The sequence below is a fragment of the Vespula vulgaris genome, chromosome 13 (genome assembly GCF_905475345.1).
Source record: "Vespula vulgaris chromosome 13, iyVesVulg1.1, whole genome shotgun sequence".
Classification (NCBI taxonomy): domain Eukaryota; kingdom Metazoa; phylum Arthropoda; class Insecta; order Hymenoptera; family Vespidae; genus Vespula; species Vespula vulgaris.
In genome coordinates, this window is record NC_066598.1 from 2,513,672 (window position 1) to 2,531,709 (window position 18,038).

The following is an 18,038-nucleotide window of genomic DNA, read 5'->3' on the forward strand; positions in this document are numbered from 1 at the left end:
TAAGAAATTCTTTCTGATCATTTTGTGCAATATTATTAGGTAAATTAATAATAATTAATAATCTCTCGTGAAATTAATATTATTTTTTATTTTCAGAAATAATAAGTGATAACAGTACATCGCTATTAGCGTCAACAATTGATATGATTTTATTTATACACTTTTATATAGTTTGATATACACTATATCACTATATCACTATCATATATAGCTAAAGAAAAGCATCTGTATATATATATATATATATATATATATATATATATATATATATATATATTAAAATTGGCATGTATATTTTATATATGTATACATAGACGCGCGTTATTGTGCATCAATAGATCAAATGTAAAGGTTTCGAAGATAAATGGTTATTATATAAAAAAGGATCGAGTATAGAAAAATTGATAAACGGCCGCGCGTTTCCGAAGCGCATTTTATATATGTATATTTATGTGTGTATAAATCCTTTGTCTGTTTTGGCATTTAAGTAAAAAAATATATGGCATATGGTATATATATAAAAGATGGTGAGAATCATATAAAAAGTTACTTTTTATGGAAATTACTTAGAGTGATCTACAGATGCACAGCGTCGTATCATCGTTTTTTCTATATCGCATAATTACATTCCTGAGTTACACGATAGATTTTGTATATTGGCAGACTTTCGTAGTGCTTCGCTCTTTTAACACGTACGAAAATCGTATAGTATATATACTATTTCTTCTTTTTTCCTCTATTAAGTTATCTAATTATATATATTTTTTTGTAATACATATTTTGTGCGTTTTAATATCATGCTCGTGATATAATTATATAATTTTATAGACCTGATATTCAGCCTTTCACGTGTACATGAACATAGAATATTATTTAATAAATAAATCATGTCTTATTTATAGGCAGTACATGTAGCTAAAGTATCATTTCTAGGATCATATTTTCTATTGATAGCATATCGTATAATTTTGTCCAAGAATTTTGTTTCTTTATGCTCTTTAGAGTATAGTTATTAATCAATCATGATTATTTTAATGATCTATAATGAATTAGATCGTGTTAGTACTATCGTACCAAGGTGGCATCCAATTTGTTGGTGTTCTTGGTCTTCCTCTGGACATTGATACATTATTTTCTACGTTATAATTTTTTTCCAATCTTTTTCTACGCGTTTCCCTTTTATTGCAACACTTGTTGACATTATCTAAAACGACGAAGGATTGTTCGTTGTCCAATTGTTCTTTAGTTTCGTTTCTACCGAAACTAGGAGAATACGATCTATGAACATTGTTTCTATTCAAACGATCAGGCAATGGATCGTGTGATCTTTCGGAAGACTCGATTGGCGTTGAACGTTTACGTTGACCAAAACCACGTGGTTCATCATCAACGTTGCAAACGTGAAGACGATAAGTTGGACTAGGTGATCGATTTCTGAGTATAGTACGATCATCAACGGCATCTGATCGCATCGATTCTTGATTCTGCGATGTTCTATAATGTCTTAACATATTCCAATATAAAAAATTATTTTTAAGAAATGTTGAAAGTAAAATTTTATAAATTTATTTAAATATTTTACCTTCTATTACTTGGTGGAGGTTTACCAATGATACTATCCTCATGAATTCGAGTGTTCAATACTTGAAAAGCATCCTGATCTTCAGCAGCATTAATACAACCAAATCTCTCACTGTTATTATTGTTTATCCAATAATTATCTTTCTTTCTCGAAGCACTGAGACTTCTCTCACGATTTCTTTGTTTTTTCAAATCACAGGAAGATCGATAATCACGTTGGCTACAATAGGCATTTCTATATTCTGGTTGTAGATCGAGACTACCTTCCAATCGTAAATTAGCTGGGATTCTCAGAGGTTTGACACGAGGAACGTGACCATAAGGAACGTATTGTGATCTTACTTCGCTGGTTGGCTCGTAATCGTATCGTCTGGTCTCATAAAAATTATGTTTGTTGCAGGTAGAACGGTCAGAGCAAGCTGCAGTGGTTCTCAATGCCAATGGTGGTTTTCGATAAACGAAGGAATCTTTAGGATAATCAAGATACTTCGATTTATATTCTGGGTCTTGATCAATTTTTGTTGAAAATTTCAAACGAGTTGGCGAAGAGAGTACTTTGGAACCGTCAGCTCGACCAATCTCGTCTTCGGGCTTTGCGAATGTTGGTCGTTCTCTTGGAAAGTCCTATAACGAATAATAAATTATATATTTGTTGAAAGATTATACAAGGTAGAAAGAGAATAACTATAAAATCAACAAAATCTCGATACTTTGTAGGCATCTTTATATTCTGGAATTTCTAAGGGCGGACTCTTCAACTCTTCCAATTTTGACACTAGCATTTGCATTTCTTTGTCTTTCTTTGCTTCTTCTTCTTCTTCCTCTTCTCTTTTTTTTTTCTTTTCTTCTTCTTCTTTTTCTTCTTCTTCAATATCTCTTGCTAATTCTGCCATCAGTTGAGCCTCTCTAACACGAGGATTGATATAATTGTTCTTGTTTTCCGTAACTTCGAAGAAATTATCGCCAGTTTTCAAATGTGTTTCAGGTTTCTTTGCTGGTTGTCTTTCTACAATGAATGATCTAAGACGTAAAAGCAATAGAAACCGTTGTGATTAGTGTTAACGAAACGTTTAGCGTCTACCAAGTCTCTCAATATCCTTTCTCACCAGTGACTGCGTGCTGCTTGAAAACGTCAGAATATTCTGCCACGAAAGTGGATGCACCCTCGAGTTTTAAACTCGTACCTTGCCTAAGTAACTCTGGCCTTCTCGCCCCAACAAAAGGAACGTACTTCTCATGATTTTCTGTGCTAGTCTCGAGTTCACCCTCGAGTTTAAGTTGCGTTGGAACACGCATAAGTTCCGGCCTGCTGACGTTTAACCACTGAATGAACTTCTCACACTTCTCGGTCATCGTTTCCATTTCACCCTCCATTTTCAAGGACGTTGGCCTTCGGGCTAATTCCGCCCTATGTTGGCCTTCATGGGGCACATAAGCTGAATACATTTCTGTGTCCGCGTATAAATTACCTTCTCGCTTTAGACTAGTACCTCTATTTCAAACAGGCAAAATTTTTTTTTTATGTAGTCTAATCAAACGTATAAATTATTTACTGTTCGTATGATCTATTGAATCGTCGCTTTCGTTATCAGCGAATTTAATTATTCAATTACCTTCTAATGATCGGTGGTCGACCGATCACGTTCGTATGAGCAATAAATTTTGATTGCTCCGTTTGAGTTTCCATCCTTCCGTCTCCTTCAGCAAGAACAAAAGATGAGTTTTGTTCTGATCTTTTCGATGGAAGCTCTAGTTGTTCATATTTTTGAAAATCTTGATTGTAGAATGGTTCTACATTGTCATAGGCACCATTTAATCGTAGAAAGCTCGATGGTCGTTTGCTCTTCACCGGCCAAATATTCTCCTCGGGAAAGAAAGAATGAATTGTTAATAATATTTTAACGATTTTACTTCAATATTCGTTTTAAATTATTACATGTACGTTCTCTGATCATTTACCTTAAGAAGTTCTTCACTTTTCGCACGGAAAGCGCGACGATACTCTGTTAAAAAATCCTTTTCAAGTACGTCAAATTCGGCACAAGGTCTAACATTATCTTTTGGATGACCCTCCACGCGTCTTCTTCTATAACGAGCAAGCTCGTCAACCGTAAGTCCATCTGCGAATGGCCATCGTTCTTTCAATTTACTTTTTCGTCCTTTATTCTTCTTATCCTGGGCTAGCTCGGAATCCGATGATGACTTGTTGACTCCATAGTTTGATCTTTGTCTTAAGTGAAAAATACAAATTTCTTAGATTGTTTAAAGCTATTATTTATTTTATTACATTTATTATATAGGAATAGAGAATAATTTAAAAATCAAGTATCTCATTGATAATAGAAGAAATATCTCGAGTAGATTTTGTTCGAGACACGATCCCAGTGGATGCTCAGAGGCAACTGAAATCTTTAAACGGTAGTGAAGCTGATACCGACTAGGAACGAAAAGAGAGAGAAAGAGAGAGAGTGGAACACCCTAGAGAAACAGTGGGTGGTAGAGGGGTTGAAGGAGGCAGGAACGGAGAACAGGAAGAAGGGTGGTACGAAGGTACCCTACATGCCGTTACAACAAAACGGCCAGACGCGACGCATCGATCTACCAAATAAGAAGAGTAGTTTGAAAAATAAATTCTGTTCTTCTCCCTAATGACTTGTCAGCATGAAAGCAAATTACGTTGATGATCATAGACGCATACATATGTGTGTGTATAAGTACATCATTATACATGTATTTATGCATATACATATATGTTATATATGCATATATTTGTACGTAAGTCGTATATATATATATGTATGTATGTATGTATATATGTATATGTATAGAAATATGTAACATTATAGTTCGTCGTGTATCGGAAACATTTTGCATGGATAACAATAATAATCGTGCGATAGATTATGACTTTTCGTGTCTATAATCAGAAATACTACACCTCTTTCTCTCTCTCTCTCTCTCTCTCTCTCTTATTAGCAAGTATAAATGACAATACTATACAAATTGTAAGAATAAAAGCTATCAGTAATTTTCTTCATCTTGTTTAAACGAATTCGTAAACGCAATTTACGAAATAGAGTCCACGTTACGTAATCCAGGTTATTGCTCCTTTAATTGGAACGAATACTAAGAACCACGTCACAATCCTCAATGTGACCCATAAAATGGAAAATTGATTGCGATTCGATAACGTCGCTTTCGTGATAGATACGCGATTAAACTCTTTATCTCTCTCTCTCTTCCTCTTTCTTTACTTAAGACCGTTTCGATTTCGAACAATTTATAGATTATCAAAAGCGTTTTGGAATCTTTCCAAGTTACCATTTTGATTTTGTATTATCCCGCCATTTATCGTTTCTGACGTTTTTCGAGATTCATTCGATATTATCGAATGTTAATAAGATCGATATAATATCGATAGAAGTAGGTTATACTTTATGGGAGAACACAAAGCTGTCAGGTAGCGTGGCCGAGCGGTCTAAGGCGCTGGTTTAAGGCACCAGTCTCTTCGGAGGCGTGGGTTCGAATCCCACCGCTGCCAGTTTATTTTTTCTTTTTTTTTTTATTTTTTTTCTAAGAGAAAAATACTAAAAATATTTAAATGTTTTCTAACGTCATTAAAGCAATAAAATACTAATGTCATAACATTCAATGAAGTCGAAAACTTTGCTATCATTTATCTGTTTCATTTTTGTTAGTAATTCGTCAGAACTTCAATTTAAAATAATAGATACATGTGATACATACGTATGCATTATCATATTTGTCATTTAGATTCCTCAGGCGATTTCAGACGAATCTTGTTAAGGAAACTTTTTCGAAACAATCGATAACAATCAAGGAAAGCTTTCCGGTTAGGTTTCATTTGCCACATATCTTATTTTCTCTGAGAAACAATGTACACTGATATTTGCATAGCCGTATGGAAGCATCACGTAATAATGCATGTACAAATACTATATGTAGTTCTTCAGACCGGCGCACTAGAAGTTGTATAAATATGTATATGACTATAAGTCCATACACGTAACTTTTAACTATTTACTGAAAAATGATTATATGATTACGTTTCTCTAACAAAAGCTTTGTCTTTTTCGATCACAAAGTGATGAGATTGAAAAATTTATCGTTGCTTCTTTCTTCGTTTGGATTATGCGAATCTATAAAATGTAGAAAATTATTCGAACGTATGTTCTCATAGATAGATACGTATGCATATATATACATATACATACACACACACACACACACACACACACACACACACACACACACACACACACACACACATATATATATATACATATATATTCGGTTGACAGGGTCAGGTACGATTGGTATCGCAAAGAGAGGGTCAGATACGATTACGATCGCAAAGATCTCGTGCGTTCTTAGTGATCCTTTCGTGTTTAAGATAATCACGACGACGACAAGGAGAACGACAACGACCACGACGACGAATGAGCCCCAGGAATCACGACGACCTGTTGACCCAAATTTTTGTTAACCGTTCGTCCATGAAGGATTTGCATGCGCTGCCAAACAAATGTCCAAAAGGTATATGCTTACGCATCTGTAAAACCGTTCTAACTAATGGTCAATAATTTTCCAAACGACATGTGATTCAATCTGGACGCGTTTCGTTGACGATACTCGCACGCAATCACTTCAAGGGGGAAAGGCTAAAAGGGCTGCGAGGAAACGAGATCCTTATATATCTTTACTTATATACCTTCACCTCTTTTTTCTGACTATTTATTGCATACTCTAGAAAAAATTAAGTTAGCTCTTTGGCAAAAATGTTTAGACTTATTAGAGCTACCTGATAACGTTCAACTATTTTATCAAACAGAAATAATTCAACGTTTTAATGAAAAGAAGGAAGAAAATAATTAAATATCACATTTCAAATAAAAAGTTTCTTACATTTCAGCTATGTTTATGATTCTTTTGTTTTTTCTGATTCTCAAGTTTTGATTTATTCTATTGCCTTTGCATATCGATTAGGTTAAATCGATCATATCAATATATGCAAGTAGTTCTATCAAAAGAAGTACTCCACCCTTGCCTGTGCACATTGATTAGATAAGTTATGCTCTTAGAATCCTTTAGGCGAAGGCAGGAAATTAAACATGGACTTAAATTTTCAATCTATTTATCGCCTAGCCCTTTCGTTCATCCGGCAGGTTTACCTAACCTACAAATTCGTTGATATAATTACAAGCTCTTCTCACATGTTCTACGCCTTAGAAAATCATGATAATATCTTAAAGTGTTTCACAAATGCCTTTCTTTGGTTCTTTGTAATCATTTTCCTTATACATTTGGATCAATTAGGAAATTTCTTTTACCTTTTAAACACGGAATATTCTTCCTTGCTCTTACTTTTCGTATCTTATTATTCGACATTTACTATATAGATGCATGGTTAAGTGTATTAAAATTAAAGTATTATGCGTGGCATGTGAATTAAAGATATGGCGCCAATTTTAAATTTGGCGCTAAAGCAAATCGGTAACAATCTACGTTCGAGTAGCCATCTGCAATTTTTTAAATTGTATTTTCTTCTTAGATGGTGTATTTTTCGAACAGATATTCGATCGTTATAAAAAGAAGTGATAAGACAAATGTTTTCATTAATAGAAAAGGGAAGAGAAATAATTATTTATCGAATTGAACACACATCGTGTAAGGTTAACAAATGAGGTCGAATTTCGATGATGAAAATAATTACCTTTTGCTAGACCGTTCCCTCCTTCCTTCGCCCATTGCATCGTCCTGTTCGATAGACAATTAGAAAAATCGATCGATTAAGATTCAGGTAATTACAATGATTAATTAAAAAAGTAATAAAGGAAATTTCAACGATTCAAAGAAATAACCAGCCGTGTTGGATACTCTCGCTAGCGTGACTGGCTTTTTGGTCAAGATGCTAATGAGAAGGTGACGACGACACACCTGCGCAGCTGCAAAAAGAACGGATTATATTCTCGAGCAAGCGCTGTTTCTTCTTGAAAATAAAAAATGATGTCAATACAAATAATTTTTGTAAGTTTCCAAAATTACATTTCATCCTAGCAATTTTTAGAAATCGTTACTGTTTTAAAATTATGAACATAACCAACAAAGTCTTGAGATCCAATGCAAATCTGATGATTATTAATTAACTTTCTCTTTTTTGGAAAAAAGAAAAACATATGATACGTTCGTTGTTAGAAGTTTGATTTTATTATTTCCGTCAATATCTGAATTATTTCAACGTTAATTGTTATATTAATTGAGTATTATCGAACGTTTATGACTATTACTGATCGTGCTTTATTCTCTTTCTGCTAGTATACAGTAGAAAATCAGGGACGTAAACATTTAACCATTCCTTACGTGAGATATTTCACATAATCTAATACTTGCATTGAAAAATTGTTTTAATAATTGCATTTAATAATGTATGTTTTCAATCTAAAAAATTTTTACATTGAAAAAAGTAATTTTGTATTTTCTCTTTTTTTTACATGAAAAATGTTATATGTAATTTTAAGGATTTAAGATAGATAAAGTATTCACTTAAATCAATTAATTAGAAAACTTGAATTTCTCTTGAATAACGAAGAAGAATAATATATATTTTTAGATTAGATTTATGACTAGAAAAATATTAAGGCTTATTTTAATGATACAGCACTATCGTATGCGATGATGCACCTTTGAGCATGCGCGACACGTTAAAGTGACGTAATCGTTGTCACTTTTATTTTTAACGTTCACAGCTTTCATCCTTGTATTTGGTTAATATTCGATAAATATAATTAAATTTTTGTGTTTTTCTTTTTCAATAGTAAAATATATTAATAAATAATATACATTAGGAATATTATAAGATTATATACATGTTTGAGAAAACTAGTTTCAGGAAAAATGGTGTTAGTCAATTCGAAAAAGTTGTCAATAATGAGGAGTCAAAAAGAATGGGGATAAAAAAAACATTAACGAAAGAATGGATTATTATCTTTTTGGTATTTTTATTCTTATTGTTGATAGTTATTGAGAAAATATATTTCAATTATGGTAAGTTGCACAAGATTGTCCAATAAAAATTAACGAGTACTCGAATTTATTTTCTTTCTCTATCGGTGAATTATCTTCACATTTTATGTTCCTGTTTTTTAAAAATAATAAATATATATGTATATATTATATGTTATATATATATATATATATATATGATATATATAAAAAGTATTTGATTTATATTTTGATTCTTGGATGGATTTAGCTAATTATTTGTATTTTGTTATAGGAATGTCTATAGTAAATATTCAAAATATATTCAGCAAACAAAGTGATCTGCTGCATATAGATATATTATCACATCTATATGATTTACCTAATTTATCAAGTATTACCGATATGTCTGAATCTATTGCCAAACAATTAACAAGGACTGGTACACAATTTATAAATACCACTAACAGTTATGAAAAAGCTATTGCTGATGTAATGATAATGTTGTCTACAAAATATTGGTGGCTGATGAGAGCAATACTAAGTGGAATGGTAACAACTAGTCTCAGTTGGTTGATTATTTATATGGATAGTCGTATCCCTGGAATTGATCCACCGTTTCCTCTTAACCTTTTAAGGAAAGGAGAATACAGGTAATTTATAACAATTTTCAGTAAATTAATTGAAAATTATACTGTATATCTTTTGTAGAGCTATGATAGGTATAATAAGTATATGTATTTATTACAAGATATTTATAAGATAGTATTATTTCAGGATACAAATTATATCACAGATAAACCTTAATTATCTTATTGGGGCATTAATTGGATTATTAGTTTCTATTTTCATGTGTTTCGAGTGATGCTGTTTTGTTTCTTAGGAAAGAGCAAATCAGGTTTGTGTCTATGCAGGCACTCTATGAAATACTTAAATAACAAAGTAATTATTTAAAAAGTTCAGTATATATGCAGAGTGTTCCTAAAAATGTGTATTGATACTAGTAGCAGATTAGTAAATATCATTGTATCAGGAATCATTTTGTACTGATATTGATATTTAGATATAAAGTATTTATTATTTATTGTTATCATTAATATATTAGAAATTAGTTTATAACTGATTTGGAAGAATTATAGTATTACAATTCTAATACATACAACTTAAAAAAGTTTTTTATATTGCAATACGTATATATATTTGATACTTATTTATTATTAAATATTATTAAAATAAGTAATATAATATTATAATAATAAGATAATTTTCATTATAAATCGATTGAAAGTTTCTAAAAATAATGTATATAAGAAATTTAATGTATAAGTAAAACATACATGGTACAAAATAGGGAAACATGACATTACATTTAAACTGCAACAAAGTATTTTATTATATATAAATATTATTTAAAATTGACTGATTGTAAGAATACTTTATTATTAAAACATTAAGACTAAACAATTACATAATTAAAAGTTGTGTCTATAGATAAATTATAGTAAATTTCTTTTTTTTTTTTCAAGATTAAAACATATGTAAAAGTTGTTAAAAATTATTAAAAAGTTTAAATTAATAATATTATATCCTAGCTTTTAATAGTTCAAATTATTTAATATGTCTAATTGATTAATTAATGTAATTGTTAAATAGTTTAGTTTTTTTTTCTAGTCAATCCTTTGCTTTTATATTATAATTTTAATTCTTTTTCTGGTGATACATTATCTAAATAATGAATTATCTTTTCCATTGGTACATCTTCTAACCGTGCAGGATTCCATTCTGGTTTTCTATCTTTTTCATAAAGAACAACATTAATACCTGTAAAAATAAAATATTAGAGACGTTAGTGAATAGAATCTTGTAATAAGTGTAATAATTTATTAGAAATGTAGATGTGTACCTTTGAAAATGTCAGAACCTTCTACAAGTAAATTATGACCCATTCTACAATCCATTCTTGCACAATCAGCAAGATCAAGATTTTTTCCTCTTTGAATAATAAGAAGAGCACTCTTTAAAGAAGTCGGTGATGCTGCATTTATCATTTCTATAATTTTCCTGGACCATTTCGAATTATCTTTTTTCAATCTTTATCAATTGAATATGAGAATAACAATGTAATTAATAAAATTTGTCTGTAATAGACAATATATTTTGTAGAGGAAAAAATAAGATAGATTATGTACCTTTCTAAGATTTCTTCGACAGTAGGAGCAGAAAAACAATTTTCAATTATATCTAAATACTGATTAAGGCTAAAATCATTGTTTGATATATTAACATGATATTTATTAATAATTTCTTCTATATTGGATGCATCAGATTTAAGCAATTCATTTTTCAAATTTTCTAATTTTTCTGAAGGAACGAAATGAGTGGCTATACCAGAATGAACGATGTCAGTACCTAACAGAAAATTTTTTACATATTAAGATGTAATTGTTTGATGCTGAAAAAGACATTAATTTCCAATAGAACGTTATGTTTTTCTTTTACATAACAGACACACACATATATACCTTTTAACTTATATCCAGTAACGCCTAAAAGATAACCTATATGATTTCGTAATCTAGAAAAAGTATAGCAAGTTGAAGCATCAGGAAAATAACCGATTGAAACTTCTGGCATAGCATAAATTGATCTTTCTGTGACGATTCTGTATTTAGCCTGTAGAGATATCGCAGATCCTAATCCCATTGTTATATTATTCATCAGGGCTATGAAAGGTACTTTTAATGTACCAATATTATAACTCAGTCTGTTAAAAAAATGTTTTCTTATATATTTTCTTCACGATTAAGTATGGTATTGGAGTATTATAAAACTTACGAATAATATTCTTGAAATGTTTTTATTTTATGCATATTATAATGTTCATTTTTTAAATGTTGATAAGCTGCAGGCATTCCAAGATATCCTCCTGAACAAAATGCCTTATCACCAGATCCTTCTATCATTATTAATTTTTTATTATGTTTCCACTTTTGTAGTGTTTCATTTATTATTTTAGATATTCCTGGTGTAATACTATTAAAAGTTTTTGGTCGGTCTATAGTGAACAGGCCATTATCTTGATACTATTGTAATAAGTGAATAATCAATACTTTTTTTATCCTATTGAAAGGGAAATGAAAAGTAATTTATGAGCTTACATCCTTAACTAAAATATCATTACTGCATACTCCCCAAAATGAATTGTCCCATATTTCATTAGCTTGTGCAAGTAGTTGACTTAAGTCCGTAGTACTCGGGTCTGAAAAAAATGGATATTTCAGATTAGAAATGAAATAATTTAATATGCGTTATTTATATGCAATTACCTGGACGTATTGTATGAATCATTTTACGAATGTCAAATCTGTTTAATGATTTCAATCTTAACATGATCGTTAACTACTTTGTTCGAAAAATAGTTTTCAACACTTATGACTACACAATAAAAAATATATGCGATTCGACGTATGTGTATTTTGTTTAAACAAACATTTCACTATAAAGATATTAGTATAAAGAGAATAATGAAGCACTAAGTATAGAAAAATAAATAGAAATCGTTGTAGAATTGTTTTATATATATTCGCTAGGTCTTCTCTTTAACAAATGTGTTCCGTCAACACGTTGTCCTCGAATTTATACTTTTTTGTTTATCACTTTTTAACAACCTTCGTTACTCATTCGTTATTTTTGACGGCAAAAATATGAATGATTTTTAAGAAGATATATCTTTTACCTCGAAATTATATAAATGTAGCATTAACATTATTTACAAATCATCCCAACACTACCTTTTATTTTTTTCGCTTAAATCGTAAGAAAAACAAACATCGATCTTCTTATTCATAGCTAAATTAAATTTTAATTCATCGGTATTCGTTTAATACTATGTATTTTAGCTATGTATTTAGCAATAGCGATTTATCATTTATATTTTTTTATTTTTTGTTGGCTACGAAATGCCTGATTTATTCATGAAAAAATAAAATAAGGTTTTCATAATTCATAGATATCGTAATCAAGTCATAACAAGACTAATAGGTTGTTGACCTTTCAAACTATATCCTACGCATGGCTAAATTACGGTTCTTTATTACCTTCTTTGCGACTCTTAGTTCAATGATCAATTTTTCAAATAAATTATATAAAAATGTCTTATAAATAGCTCTCTTAATTTTTTTTTGTTTTTAAAAAATATAAAGAATCTTTTTTATTTAGAAATATATTTTTGCTTTAAAAAATATAAAGAATTTTTTTTTCATTTTCAGTTTTTTCTTTAACTAGAAAAAAAAAACTGAAATTGATAACAAGCTATAATAAATTCTACTTATCTAACATATTTAAATATGTTTCGAATGACAGGTATCGAAATGATTTAACTACGACTGAATTACATATTTATTTAAAAATATAAATTTTTATAATATAACATATTTTTATGATAAAACGTATTAATATAATATATAATTTCTAAGTAAATAAAAAAACCAAAAAAAAAAGAAAAGGAAGAAAAATGATAATTAGAACTATTAAGATTATTTTAGTATTTAGAAATAATAATTACTATAATAATTGAAGAATTATATTTCTAATAAAAACATTAAAAAAACTTGCTTAAAATATGCTTAAAATACATTTTTTAATAATTTGGCCACCTTTGCTATATTCATAAGTTCGAAAAATACATCTTATTTTCCTTGAAATTAAAAAAAAAAAGCTATATTTATATGGTAATATATGTGAATATTATTGGTTTCATTATTGGTAGAGAAGATAATTGCAATTTTCAAAGTTATGCAATCTAGCGTCTGTAATGCATCGTAAAAATAGTATAACACAGAGCACCTATTTCAAAAATACAAATGAAATAGAACCAATCATAAAGTGATTAAGAAATATCAGATACCTTAACATTATAAAAAGTAGAGAAAAAGAATGAATAAGAAACATTAATTCTTGGATATAAAAAGACTTACCGTATGATCGTGTGTGTTAATTTTAAAATTGCATTTTGTATTTTCAACAAAATCAAATTTCATTATTATGTTGTCCATGAAAAATGCAATGTTTCAATAAAAATAATTTGTGTATTTACAAAAAATAGAATAATAATAAGATATTAATACAGCGATATTATAAATTATATTATGATTAGGTTACAGACGATTTTATATAGATAATTTTATATAGATACTTAATTATATATAAAATTTGTGTAATATTTCTGTATCTTAATTTCTGTGTAGATATTCTATATGCTTATTCATTTATTAATTGATACAAATTAATGTTTTAAACGAACGAATTTCGGTGCCTTGAAGAAGATGGTGCTAGTTTAGAATAGGTTAACAAATGTGAAATTAGTATCGTCATAGATAGCACTGTACGTAACCAAAGTCGTGGTCGGAGCAACATAAAATTATTACAAATAAATATTAGAAATCATGTTAAAAAACATTATTCCTGTTAAAACGATATATTCGAAGTTCCGACCGTGGAAAAATGAAATACGATCGTTTGTTAATATGAGGAAAATAAAACGTGCGTTCAGACGTTTTGTTTATCAGTCAGAAAGTAAACCTCCTTATTTTCATATTACACAAGTTGGTGATCCTGTTTTGCGCACACCAACCTTGCCGGTAAATCTCGAAGTTATTCAATTCTTTCAATTTCAAATGGTGAGTCTCTCTTTTTATTATTTAATTAATACAATAATTAATAATATCGTTAACCTAACCTATCTCTTCAATGTTTATACTCATATTTATACATACATATTATATCTTAAAAGGTGTTAATAATTAAAATGGATGTTTAACATAAAAAATATTTGTTAAAAGGTTATAAAACAAATGAAAATAATTATGGAAATTTATGATACCTTTGGATTATCTGCTTGTCAAATTGGTTTACCATGGAAAGTTTTTATGATACAAGTTACAGAAAAACATTTAAAGGATATTGGTGAAAATTTGATGAAAATTCGTGAAATGGAAGTAATACCGTTACAAGTATTTATTAACCCTACCATTCGTATCATAGATCATAAGTTAGTTTCATTTCCCGAAGTATGTGCTAGTGTTCGAGGTTACTCTGCAGAAGTACCTAGAGCAAGAGAAGTTGAGATTAAAGCTTTCAATGAATCCTCTGAAGAAGTTACGGTCAGGTTCAAAGGATGGGCAGCAAGAATCATTCAACATGAAATGGATCATTTGAATGTGAGTAGAATCGTTGTTTTATTCTGTTTGACTTATTAATTAAGTATTTATTTTTTTAGATATTTAATTGAAATATTAAACTGTATATATGTAGATAATATTTAAACATATCATAAGTATTAGTTGATATTTGTCATTCTATTAAAAAGATTCTGTAGAAATATTTTTAAAGTAATATAACATTGAAATAAATTTCACATTTTTTGTTTCTCTTATGATTTTGTAACATTAAATTTGCTAATCATGATTAACGTATCAATAATCAGATTAAATAATAATAATCAATAAATGCAAATTTTAATTATAATTTAATTTTTTGTCAGGGAATATTATACACGGATAAAATGGATAGACGAACGTTTTCTTGTTGTTATTGGAATGAAGTGAACAAGCATAAAGGACTCATAGAGATACGATTCGATTCATAAAATTCGTATGAAAAGTTTTGGAGAAAATATGTAGGTGAATATATATGTGAGTAGTAAGATATATAACTAATATATAATGATATCTAATGATAAACATATAATAGCGATATAAAAAATATGGTACTTTTATTAATGCATCTTCTAGGATACAATTAATAGCAGAATACACGACGTTATATATGTATAAGATAATGCGTATACATCTATATTCTGCATTGTTTTTTCATTGGACATATGTATTGTACCAATGCTTTTCTTTTTCTTTCTTTTTCTATGTATCTTCTAGAATCACAGATCCTAGGAGAGAAGGAGGGAGAGAGAGAGAGGGAGAGGGAGGGAGCGGGAGAGGGAGAGAGGGAGAGGGGGGGGGGGGGGGGCGAGAAAGAGAGAGGTGATTATCAAATCTACGATTTATGGATGTTACGTAAAATTTCACACATTTTTTTGTCGATCATTCTCTCACGAGATCTCTTATTTTGTTACTGTTAATTATCAGAAATGCATACAAGGTGTAGTGTAATTTTATATACTAATAGTACTGATTTAAAGGTATCATTCATTCGACAAATGTGGTATATTAAATTAATGATCTTCCTTCTTTCTTTTCTTTTTCCATCTTCGTTACGATAGATATTAATTATACAGCAAGTAGAAACATTTTATTTTTTTAAATTCTTTTATATGCCATTCTTTATGGTAATAATTATTTGGTTCATGGTCCATCACGTAAAATCTTTTCGATTATTTTTAATTCTAATGATTTTTTTATGGTTCTTATTTTTTTATTTTCTTTCTTTAATTTCGTATCGATACTCGTCGAAAAAAATAAAGAAATTATCATATCGTCACATATTTTTTTCGTGGTATTAAACGGATATTTTTTTATTAATTTATTTTTAATAATTCTCGATCATATCTCGAATTTGTTTACCTTACACACAATTAATTACAATGATTAATAATATTAACTATTTACATTCGTATTCTTAAAAAGCGTTTGGTTTTCCCAGAGTACTTTTTTAGCTTCGTAATAATAGCTGAATTTTTTTCTAAACAAAGCTTCTTTCATAAGTATACTTTTTTTTCTTTTTTTTTATTATCATTATTTCTTTCACATTATCAAGTATAATTATACGAATCTTAATTATATTCGTTTAATCTCTCGTGTGTTTGTGTGACTAGTATCGATAACTTTAAATTGTTGTCGATGAAGAATTTAACAAAGGTAATATTTTAATTATAGATTACTTTTTTTTTTAACAATTACAAAGTTAGGTCGAATTTCAATTACAATTATTTTTTTTTCCCATCGACATTTTCCATTTCAAATTAATTATTTTTATCTGATTACACATCGAAATAAAAAAGTAAGAAAAATATATCTTATATCTATTGGGAAAATAATCAATTTATAATTAAACTGATTTATAAAAAATTCGTCATTGAATGATTAACTGCCTAATATCACTCGGAAATTATGCTTTATTTATCGAAAAAAAGTGATTTATCTTATTAATAGATCTTGTGAAGAAATTTGTGTTTGGCTCGATTACAAGTATGTATCTTTCAACATCAGTTCGGTTATTAGTATAATGAATATATGTATGTACGATAGGAACAAGCAGATTAGGTACATAATGAAACATTTCCTTTCATCTCTCTAAAAGATTAATAGATAAAGTTACAACAAATATTTTCATGTATTTTCAACTAACTTTCAATGTGTGCCTTTCTTTTTTTTTCTTTTTTAATTTTCATATTAGAAAAAGACTTTTTTATTTTTAATCTTATGGAAAGTATAGTAACTGTATAGTCATTGGTCCGTTTTTCTTTCTTTTTTCTTTTATTCCTTTTTTTTAAGCATAATCAACGAGCGTGAATTAACAAGACGGCGGTAACGTTGATGAAAAGAAGAAAAGAGGAAAAGAAAAAGTAATAGCGGGAATGTGATTGAAAAAAAATTAGCATTGTAAATCGTGGCATGATAACGTCGTGTGATGTACATATTAAAAAAAAAGGAATAGAATATAAACATAAATTATGGTATGAAGAAAAAAGGTTATTACATCGACGGATGAGAAGATATGAAGATTCTCCCAACGTTTGGTTTTCAGCCATAACATAGAACCTGTTTAAAAAGTTGTGCATGCTAATGTACTTTTATGGATATAAATCTCTTCATATCCAAGTATGCACTTGTTGATGTTGTTGATGGTGTTGTTGCTGTTGTTGCTGATTAGTAGTAGTAGTAGTAGTAGTAGTAGTAATTTCTTGGTCTTGTCAGGAAACGAGCCCTCTTTCTTGAGTATTTCTCCATCTTCTTCCACGAATTTGATGTCCCAAAAATCGTTCATTTCCTTCTCCTCTCGTCGATTGTAGATGCAGCGGTATTCGTACCGTGCCTGTTAAAGGATATAGTCATGTTTTTCTTTCTCTCTTTCGATCTTTGTTATATATCAAATCTAAAGCAATAAAATTATTGTGCGTTTGTGAAAAAAATAATTCAAAACAAATATATATATATAGACACATGAATTATTATATATCATGTATATATGATATCAGATTCCATTGGGAATATTCGACAAAATAAAATATCTGTCTTACGTATTTTCTATTTCACGAGTATTGTTCTCTTGGGAAATAAGAGGAAAAATCGGAAATTTGAATCTCCTCGTCTCTATCATCTACTTTTCTCAGCTTTGACGTAACGCAATTTTATCTAACTAAAAAAAAAAGGAAGAAAAACAAATTATATAAAAAAGAAATATTAAACCTAAAATCTCTTTTCTCACTTGTTACATAATCT

At 29.2% G+C, this 18,038-nt stretch overlaps 5 protein-coding genes and 1 non-coding gene across 10 annotated transcripts in view; 3 read left to right on the forward strand and 3 right to left on the reverse strand.

The window, feature by feature from the left end:
• Positions 1 to 135: 135 nt before the first annotated feature.
• On the reverse strand, positions 136 to 7,464 carry LOC127068639 (uncharacterized). Of its 2 annotated transcripts, XM_051005021.1 has the most exons (8): positions 5,649 to 5,741; positions 5,329 to 5,564; positions 3,541 to 3,811; positions 3,195 to 3,445; positions 2,688 to 3,073; positions 2,292 to 2,587; positions 1,583 to 2,205; positions 136 to 1,503 (listed from the first exon to the last, which is right to left on the reverse strand). In XM_051005021.1, exons 2-8 carry the CDS (start codon positions 5,349 to 5,351, stop codon positions 1,050 to 1,052), a joined length of 2,304 nt encoding a protein of 767 aa, XP_050860978.1. In that variant the 5' UTR covers positions 5,352 to 5,564; positions 5,649 to 5,741; the 3' UTR covers positions 136 to 1,049. The 2 variants fall into 2 exon arrangements, with proteins under 2 accessions (XP_050860978.1, XP_050860977.1); XM_051005020.1 differs by lacking the exons at positions 5,329 to 5,564; positions 5,649 to 5,741 and adding an exon at positions 7,316 to 7,464.
• Positions 5,041 to 5,122, forward strand: Trnal-aag (transfer RNA leucine (anticodon AAG)). The gene has a single exon. It is a non-coding gene; the product is annotated as a tRNA-Leu (tRNA).
• A 24-nt stretch (positions 7,465 to 7,488) lies between the features above and the next one.
• LOC127068643 (uncharacterized) lies at positions 7,489 to 9,619 on the forward strand. 2 transcript variants are annotated; one of them, XM_051005029.1, is made up of 4 exons: positions 7,489 to 7,629; positions 8,486 to 8,646; positions 8,879 to 9,236; positions 9,361 to 9,619. In XM_051005029.1, the coding sequence occupies exons 2-4, from the start codon at positions 8,547 to 8,549 to the stop codon at positions 9,446 to 9,448; spliced, it is 546 nt and encodes a 181-aa protein (XP_050860986.1). In that variant the 5' UTR covers positions 7,489 to 7,629; positions 8,486 to 8,546; the 3' UTR covers positions 9,449 to 9,619. The 2 variants fall into 2 exon arrangements, with proteins under 2 accessions (XP_050860986.1, XP_050860985.1); XM_051005028.1 differs by lacking the exon at positions 7,489 to 7,629 and having other exon boundaries at positions 8,040 to 8,646.
• A 466-nt stretch (positions 9,620 to 10,085) lies between these two features.
• LOC127068642 (3-hydroxyisobutyryl-CoA hydrolase, mitochondrial-like) lies at positions 10,086 to 12,299 on the reverse strand. Its single transcript, XM_051005027.1, has 7 exons — positions 11,910 to 12,299; positions 11,742 to 11,842; positions 11,419 to 11,666; positions 11,106 to 11,347; positions 10,773 to 10,992; positions 10,487 to 10,674; positions 10,086 to 10,404 (listed from the first exon to the last, which is right to left on the reverse strand). Exons 1-7 carry the CDS (start codon positions 11,971 to 11,973, stop codon positions 10,274 to 10,276), a joined length of 1,194 nt encoding a protein of 397 aa, XP_050860984.1. The 5' UTR covers positions 11,974 to 12,299; the 3' UTR covers positions 10,086 to 10,273.
• Positions 12,300 to 13,890: 1,591 nt separating this feature from the next.
• LOC127068624 (peptide deformylase, mitochondrial-like) lies at positions 13,891 to 15,582 on the forward strand. Of its 3 annotated transcripts, none has more exons than XM_051004979.1 (4): positions 13,891 to 14,261; positions 14,424 to 14,801; positions 15,125 to 15,275; positions 15,516 to 15,582. In XM_051004979.1, the coding sequence occupies exons 1-3, from the start codon at positions 14,028 to 14,030 to the stop codon at positions 15,227 to 15,229; spliced, it is 717 nt and encodes a 238-aa protein (XP_050860936.1). In that variant the 5' UTR covers positions 13,891 to 14,027; the 3' UTR covers positions 15,230 to 15,275; positions 15,516 to 15,582. The 3 variants fall into 3 exon arrangements, with proteins under 3 accessions (XP_050860936.1, XP_050860934.1, XP_050860933.1); XM_051004977.1 differs by having other exon boundaries at positions 15,375 to 15,529; XM_051004976.1 differs by having other exon boundaries at positions 15,125 to 15,534.
• Positions 15,572 to 18,038, reverse strand: part of LOC127068622 (tachykinin-like peptides receptor 99D) — a 65,806-nt gene continuing 63,339 nt past the window's right edge. The window contains exon 10 of the mRNA XM_051004975.1: positions 15,572 to 17,631. Within this exon, the coding sequence (XP_050860932.1) occupies positions 17,510 to 17,631 (122 nt within the window). The 3' untranslated portion in view covers positions 15,572 to 17,509. The remainder of the gene's footprint in view (positions 17,632 to 18,038) is intronic.

What these genes read in the sequence shown, in the direction of transcription:
- LOC127068639 (XM_051005020.1), bottom strand. Translation starts at nt 7,350, where the DNA reads ATGGGCGAAGGAAGGAGGGAACGGTCTAGCAAAAG. An exon ending in AGGGAACGGTCTAGCAAAAG is followed by an intron (nt 3,812 to 7,315) that starts GTAATTATTTTC and finishes TTTTCACTTAAG; the next exon opens with ACAAAGATCAAACTATGGAG. An exon ending in CAAGCAGCACGCAGTCACTG is followed by an intron (nt 2,588 to 2,687) that starts GTGAGAAAGGAT and finishes CATTCATTGTAG; the next exon opens with AAAGACAACCAGCAAAGAAA.
- LOC127068643 (XM_051005028.1), top strand. Translation starts at nt 8,469, where the DNA reads ATGTTTGAGAAAACTAGTTTCAGGAAAAATGGTGTTAGTCAATTCGAA. An exon ending in GAAAATATATTTCAATTATG is followed by an intron (nt 8,647 to 8,878) that starts GTAAGTTGCACA and finishes ATTTTGTTATAG; the next exon opens with GAATGTCTATAGTAAATATT. An exon ending in TTAAGGAAAGGAGAATACAG is followed by an intron (nt 9,237 to 9,360) that starts GTAATTTATAAC and finishes GTATTATTTCAG; the next exon opens with GATACAAATTATATCACAGA.
- LOC127068642 (XM_051005027.1), bottom strand. Translation starts at nt 11,973, where the DNA reads ATGTTAAGATTGAAATCATTAAACAGATTTGACATTCGTAAAATGATT. An exon ending in GATTCATACAATACGTCCAG is followed by an intron (nt 11,843 to 11,909) that starts GTAATTGCATAT and finishes CATTTTTTTCAG; the next exon opens with ACCCGAGTACTACGGACTTA. An exon ending in ACATTTCAAGAATATTATTC is followed by an intron (nt 11,348 to 11,418) that starts GTAAGTTTTATA and finishes TTTTTTTAACAG; the next exon opens with ACTGAGTTATAATATTGGTA.
- LOC127068624 (XM_051004979.1), top strand. Translation starts at nt 14,028, where the DNA reads ATGTTAAAAAACATTATTCCTGTTAAAACGATATATTCGAAGTTCCGA. An exon ending in AATTCTTTCAATTTCAAATG is followed by an intron (nt 14,262 to 14,423) that starts GTGAGTCTCTCT and finishes ATTTGTTAAAAG; the next exon opens with GTTATAAAACAAATGAAAAT. An exon ending in ATGAAATGGATCATTTGAAT is followed by an intron (nt 14,802 to 15,124) that starts GTGAGTAGAATC and finishes ATTTTTTGTCAG; the next exon opens with GGAATATTATACACGGATAA.